The sequence below is a fragment of the Cyprinodon variegatus genome, unplaced genomic scaffold (genome assembly GCF_000732505.1).
Source record: "Cyprinodon variegatus isolate N-32 unplaced genomic scaffold, C_variegatus-1.0 Scaffold171, whole genome shotgun sequence".
NCBI lineage: Eukaryota > Metazoa > Chordata > Actinopteri > Cyprinodontiformes > Cyprinodontidae > Cyprinodon > Cyprinodon variegatus.
The window spans coordinates 1,274,659-1,282,107 of NW_015150624.1; the positions used below are offsets into that span (position 1 = coordinate 1,274,659).

General features: G+C 38.4%; 1 protein-coding gene across 2 annotated transcripts in view; it reads right to left on the reverse strand.

The window, feature by feature from the left end:
* Positions 1 to 4,381, reverse strand: part of vimp (VCP interacting membrane selenoprotein) — a 7,014-nt gene extending 2,633 nt beyond the window's left edge. The window contains exons 1-5 of one of the 2 annotated variants that reach the window (XM_015378348.1): positions 4,137 to 4,381; positions 3,844 to 3,966; positions 854 to 960; positions 361 to 447; positions 215 to 287 (exon numbers count right to left, since the gene is read on the reverse strand). In XM_015378348.1, coding sequence (XP_015233834.1) covers positions 215 to 287; positions 361 to 447; positions 854 to 960; positions 3,844 to 3,966; positions 4,137 to 4,233 — 487 coding nt within the window. In that variant the 5' untranslated portion in view covers positions 4,234 to 4,381. Of the gene's footprint in view, positions 1 to 214; positions 288 to 360; positions 448 to 853; positions 961 to 3,843; positions 3,970 to 4,136 lie in introns of both variants that reach the window. The other variant, XM_015378347.1, reaches the window with a different exon arrangement.
* Between the last annotated feature and the right edge of the window lie 3,068 nt (positions 4,382 to 7,449).

The window sequence follows — 7,449 nt, forward strand, 5'->3', positions numbered from 1 at the left end:
TTTTTTTTTCAAAGTTTACAAAACTCAACTAGGTCCATCCATTGTATGGATTGGAGGTGAAACATGGTGGATCAGTGCAACCAGGATTAAATGAAACTGGTGGCAGTTCCAGCTCCGCCTCTGCCCACAGACTGTTTCTACATTATTCTTCAACAAACAAACCCAACCTGACCCGAACGGAGCCTCCAGCAGGGGGAGCTCTGCTCTGACGTACCGTTACTGCGCAGCGGCTTCCTGTCCGTCTTCGGCTTGGGGACGGTGGTGGATGAGCCGGCCTCCTCGCTGCCCTGCGGTCACCACAAAGGAATCAGAAACGTCTGAAAGCAAACAGTGACTGAGCCAAAGTGACTCTGACCTCACCTCTGACAGCTTGTGTCCTTTGCTGCTCCTCCCCTGCGTCATGCTCTCCCACTCCTCGATCTTCTGCCTCCTCTTCTCCTCCTCTAGCTGTTGACAAACAACCGTTACTGAAACTCTGAAAGCTGTGTCCGCTTCAGCCGCTCTAGGTACCAGATCTGCTCGGGGCACTAACATATTATTACCAATATTTGCTTTTATTTTACTTTTCATTTATTCTACTTGTAGAAAACAAACGGTTGTTCTTGAATATAAACAGTTTTTTTTTCTGATTTATTTTCACTCAGGTAAAATTTTATCGGTCATTAGAGATGCTAACGCTGCAGATGCTACCGACTCGGCAAACAGAAGCTGCGTGATGTTATCGTTGTCGAGGCAACCACAATGTTTTACATCATGTGGCGACATTCAGCCAGTCACGTAGCGTAACAACCCTGGTATGCAAAGGACCCGAGCAGGTCTGGTACCTACAACGCCATGTTTACTTTCTGCTCACCTGTCTCTGCTTCTCTTTAAAGATGGCGGCTTTGGCGTCCAGCTCCTCCTGCATCCTCTGCCGAGCGGCCTCCATGGCCTCCTGCCTTTTCGTCACGAGAGACGCATCTTCAGTAACAACAGGAGAACAAATCGTTATCCAGACCTTTTCTCATTTTTCTGGATGAAAAACTCACATTATTCAGTGACAGAAAAAAAGCTGCAGTGAAACGATGCCATGGTTTTAAAATGTTCCATATTCTGCCAAAGTCATAGAATAATAAGGCACCCCCTCCCCTACTTGTTGCTGTGCACTGTTTGCCAGCAGCCTAAAAGAGGGCCTACTTATTTTGATCTTGTCTACAAATCCAGAATTAAAAACAATAGATGCACAGATGTGAAAATCTGGGCTGATATCTGATATTAATGTCGCTGTTAGGGCCAATAACCGATATACACTGCTTCACACCCAGAATCCTTTGCTGCATCACAATCACTGTCACATGACTGATAAACAAAAACAGAAATTCATGGAAATAAATGATCAGTTGTTATCATCAGTGATGAGCAGCAACGATGCGCCGGTGCATGCGTGGAGCCCATAGAGCAAAACACTGTATCAGTGAGCGTGTCGTTTCTAGAGAGTCATGTGACCGATACAGGAGTTGTTTCTAACAGACTGACTCACTAAACTGTGTTTAAAAACGTTTCTGTCAACATGATGCATCTGTTAAAAACAAATGTCTCATCTTTTGCGGTTTATCATTAAAATTAAAGAATTTTGGAGCAGCCTAAAAGGAACAGGAACGTTTCAGCCGCTGCGTATTTATTTTTAATTTTCTCGTTGTGTCATCCTTTTCCTCTCAGTTGTCACTCAACTTATCTAAATTGAAGTTCATTTCAAATTGACTCTTGGTTTATTTACTGTTTTTATTGTACTTATTGTTTTAAAATCATGATTTCAAATCCTAGTCCAAAGGCATCCTCATTCACATATCCCCCTATATTTTCACATTATATGTTTACATTATTTATTGGCTGCATCTAAAAATATCAAAGATATTTTCAATTTAAACATAGATATGAAATAATACAATATAAACATTAATAACTTAAATGATATCATTGTACCAGGTCATCAAATCAATTCAGTTTAGTCTGTCCAATAAGCTGCCTGTAGTGCCTTTAAATGTCCAGCAGGTGTCAGTATTCTGAGAGACAGTATCAATGCAGCATTAATACAGTTTGGCAATGAGTGGAAAGTTTTGACTCAGTGAATATTAACCAGCAGCTACTTCCATAGATGCTTATGTAAAAGTTAGGAAACGGGTTGATTGCAAAAATTAGAGATCCGAAAAATCTGTTCGTTAGACATACAGAGGTTTTCATCTAAAAATGGAAACAGATTGAAAGTTTATACAAGTTAGTATTATAATGCAAGTTAGAACATAGTTTGTTTTTCTTTACTAGTTTAAATAAAGCGTGGCTTCTCAGAGGACCATGACTCCCAGTTACAGGTTAAAATGAACATGTTTTCTTATTGAACAGACAGAATCAGGCTGCAGAGCTTCTACATATCTGGAAATGTTGTTTCTGGCATCATTATATTAGTAAAAAGGTTCATTAATCTTTTTAAACAGAGAAGTAGGGTAAGCTGCAGATTAAAGGTGAAACAGATTTACTGGAATATGAAACATGCAATAAAATATATCTCCAAGTTTACCAGAAGGTTTACAACAAAGGAATATGCTATGCTGTATTTAAAATGAAGCATACCCATATATTTCTGGATGGATGGAATTGAAATTGTACTTCTAGGGATGAATGATTTTGGTTTCGGAATCGGCTGTTATTCCATTTTTTTTAATACATCAACATTTTTGGGCCGTATATATCTATAATGCACTAAAAGGCATCTTTCTAACTATCTATAAATATCAGTGTATTATTATTCTCTTGTGTTCTCAACAATAGGAAAGCATTCAATAAATATATGTTTGAGAAAATACTAAAATCTAATGAAAGCGTTTGGGTGGAGTAACTGTAGCTCCATTAGCCTCCACCCTTAGAGCTCCCGCACCAACTTTCATCACAAAGTCACAGCCTTGGTCGAAACGCTTCAAGACGCCTCATTAACCCATCACTAGTTAATATCATCCCTTAGCGCTTAGAAATGACCATCATCGGTGGATATGATATTAAAGCCGATATAAATGGGCCGATACTCATCATCTGAAACGCTTGTATTGCTGCTCCTCCATCTGGTATCTATTGTTAGTGATTGATTTGTTCATTCAATCCTTTCTTTGTTTTCATTAAACTGAGACTCGTGTGACATTTTATAAACAATTGCATTTGAGCTGAAACCAATTATATTGAATTAATCAATCATTGAAATAATCGTCAACTAATTTAATAATCGATTTATCGTTTATTCTCGTAAAGTTAAGAGAAAAAATTCCTAAAATTATGAGAAACAAGTTGTGTTTTGTGACAACTCCTACAAGAAGCACTGCCTTCCCTAAGATGAGGAATGTTGAGCATCATGTGAAGTTATACTTCAGTTTGACAAATAAGGAAATATTAAGTCTTATATTAAGTCTTTTAGCACCAGCATCTAATTGGGCAGAATGTCAAAGTGGACTCAGGATGCTGATTGGTGGAGCTGGTCGCCCGTCATCTGCTGGTCGGAGCTCAAAGGATTTTCTATTCTAAATAACAAATATAAACCTTGCACACAGAGTAGGAAAGAATGACCCAATATTTATTATATATTTACCAAGCAGCTCTTTGCATTAATATAAATGCAGATTTATTGTGATGATTAATCTGTTATATATGGCATAACCAGAATAAACTGATCATTGTTATTATTGTTGTTATGTATGTATTGCTTGAGATGGTTCAGATGAGCATCGTATTTCCATGAGGACATTTGAACGCATCATCATCAGCCTGACCTGCCATGTTTCAAACCAATAAATGTCAGAGGAGTGTTGCTCTGATGCTGACCTAGCAGAGTGTGAGGGACGGCCTCCTGCTGAGCGGATCTCCTCTTCTTCAGCTGCTGGATGAGCAGGATGAGCGTGAAGGCAGCAGCCAGCAGGTACCAGCCGTACAGGGACAGGAACTCCGCTGCTGTCGGTGGGAGAAGAGGAGGAGACAGGCTTGGTTCGTTAGGTCATTCAGAACCAGGCTGTGGGCTTCATGACCAGAACCTAATAAATTCGACTTGAAATGCAAACATCCGTTTCCTGTGGTTAAAAAGTGAGGAAGCGGAGGCTAACAGCAGCAGCTGCAGGTACCTGTGAAGCCCAGCTGACCCAGGTCCTGGTTCTTCAGGGGGATCCGCTGGGGAATGTTGGCATCATCCACGTCTTCTATCACCACGTCGTCGTCCATTTCCGCCGCTGGTCGCTCACTGTGTTTGTTGAAGTTACAGAAAACACGGCGGCTCTGAGCTCAAAAAAGAAACAAGCTGCTTTCTATCCAGAAGATTCACGATGACGTGTTTATCTCCACAGGCGACTCTTCTGTTGACGAATGGAATCTGCGGTAGCGCCGCCGCCTGGCTAGGAGGAATATTACACCTGAAATACTGAAGCCCGTCACTACCCGATCCGTTCTGCGCATGCGCGAACAGATATACATCGGGTGCCCATAAATAATGTAATTATGGTACTAAAACTACTTATTTCTATCCTTAACTCACTAAAGAATAGTAATACACATCTGTAAAAAAATGTTTTATGACTTTTATTTGACAATTTTTATGCTTTTCACATTTTCTTCTTTAAAGCGCTTCTCTGACGTCATCAGACTTTTTTTTTTAAAAACTTTATTTAAACAAAGTAAGTACAAACAAGTAAGGCAATAGCAACTTGGTAAGTTCTTCATCCCTAAGTCAAAATTTATGAAGAACAAACCTCTTTTCAGTGTTTTTAAAGTAGACTTAAAAAATTATATCATCTGTATTTCTGGATTAAAGGGTAAATCAGCATCAAAATGTTTACAACATTTATCTCTCCAATTTTACAATTAATGTTACTGATACTTATTCTTTGTTACTCTGGCTATGTTCTTTAATTGTTGATGTTGAAAATAGTCTTTTATGTATTTTATTTTATTTTCTTTGTCTTTGTTTTCCCTTCATGCAAACGTGAACTGTAACTTTCTAAGTTTTGTAAAAAAAAAAAAAAAAAAAAAGCAGCATTGGTGAGGCATCATTTAAAAAAAAATGGAAGTACAAGGCATCAAAAACACTAACGTGCTCTATAAAGTTAAGTTTAACCATTGCTATTCCTATTAGTTCAGATACAGTTGATAAAGCTTTCTCAAAATTTGTTAAATGGCCTATTCTACCTAAAGTCAAAGAAACACAATTTAAAGTTATAAACACAATTTATCCTGTAGCAGAATTTTTAAGAAAAAGATTTGGTTTGAGGTGGATCAATGTTCCTTTTGTAATAATAATAGTGAAACTGTTGAACATATGTTTTACCTCTGTCCTACTACACACCGCTTTTGGAAAGAGATGAAAGATTGGATTTCTTTGAAAATGAATGATGTCCCCCCTTTTGCGCTGAATGATGTCATTTTTTATATGGACCATCTTCCCCAGCCTGTTTCTGATACTATTAATATCCTCCTGCTGTTGGGTAAATATCACATCCACTGTGCTAAATGGAGAAATGCTAAACCTTACTTTCATTGGTTTATTAATGACTTTAAAACCTTTTTTTCTTCTTTTAAAAAGATGAAAAAATGACAAATATGCCAAAAAATTGAGACATGTTTTCTCCCAACATCTGCTATTCTAATTGCATCTACTTTTTGTGTTTTTCCATATTTCTATGGCTCTTTCTATGTTTGATTTAAATGTTTGTTGATGTTAATCCCCTGCTATTTGTTTTACTTTGTATTTTTCAATTGTAATTAATCTTCATCTGTTAATGTACACTTTCGCCATCCTCTCTGAAAGTATTTTTTTCATGTAAATGTCAATGGCTTAATAAAAACTAAAAAGAAACTGAAAAAAAACTTTTTAACCATTGCAGCGTCTACAGCTTACATCTAATACGGACACCCTTGATAGTAAATTATTTTTTATTTATTATTTTTGAATAAGCAAAACCCAGCTGAATCACCAAGAATTATTATTAAAGTGTCAATCCATGTTTAGAGTAGGACTGGAAACCAAAGCAGATCGTATCTATTTGGGTTTTAGTTCAAATGCTTTAATTGAATTGATAAAGTTAGGTTTAAAATATTTATATTTCCCTTTTTTTGTTCCCATAAAGTCAGAAAATGTAACACAACCGAAGAACTGCACGGCGTATCTTTGGCGCCATCTAGTGGTTAAACCCAGTTGCGCATTCAGGCTTTGGTTTTGCAAATGTGCATTCAAGGAACTGACACAAATCTTGTGTGTTGTNATATTTTTAGTAAGTACAATTCTGTCTTGGTCTATAAATGAGTGCAGTAATTCAATTTGGGTATCTTATCAGCCACTCCCCCCTATTTATATAGCACCAATTCACAGCACATGTCATCTCAAGGCACTTTACAATTCATCAGATTATACAGTCAAATTGATTCAAAGTTTTCTATTTATAGAGAACCAGTTGATTTCATTGACTCAAATGCTATCCGTCACACTAAGCATGCTTGTAGCAACAGTGGAAAGGAAAAACTCCCTTTTAACAGGAAGAAACCTCCAGCAGAACCAGGCTCAGTGTGAGCGACCATCTGCAGAGGCCGACTGGGGTTCAAGGAGACAGAAGCAGAGACACAAAAAGCAGCTGTAAAAGGCGGACCCGTGCAGGAAACACACAGCCAGGCAGACGAGCTCCGAGCCAACTCCCATGCCAGAGGATGATGAGGGCAGATCCAGTCAGTCACAGTCAGAGGAACAGGACTACACTGGAAAACAGGCCGATCTCCAGAATATAAAACAAGGGTGTTGATGAAAGCAGGACATCTGATATTTCTCTACAGGATGGAGTCACAATCCAAACAGGAACAGATGAGGCAAAGCTACTATGAGAAAAAGCAGAGAGAGCAGAAGGTTAGAGCTTGAACTAACAGATTCTGCAGATTGGGAGAATAGAGACAGAATGAAGCAGAATGATGAAATAGGGGTCTCTATGCCCTCCAGAAGTCTAAGCCTATAGCAGCATAACTATAGAGATAGCTCAGGATCACCTGAGCCACACTAAATGTAATCTTTATCAAAAAGGAAAGTTTTAAGCCTACCCTTATAAGTAGACAGGGTGTCTGCCTCACTGACTAAAACTGGGAGTTGGATCCACAGGAGAGGAGCCTGATAACTAAAAGATCTGCCTCCCATTCTTCTTTTAGAAATTCTAGGACCCACTAGTAAACCTGCAGATTGAGAGCAAAGCGCTCTGTTAGGAACATAAGGAACAATCAGATCTCTGATATCAGATGGAGCTTGGCCATTTAAGGCTTTAAATGAGAGAAGGAGGATTTTGAATTCCATTCTGGATTTAAAAGGAAGCCAATGAAGAGAAGCCAGGATAGGAGAGATATGATCTCTCTTTTTATTTTCATCAGAACTCTGGCTGCAGCATTTTGGATCAGCTGAAGGCTTTTAAC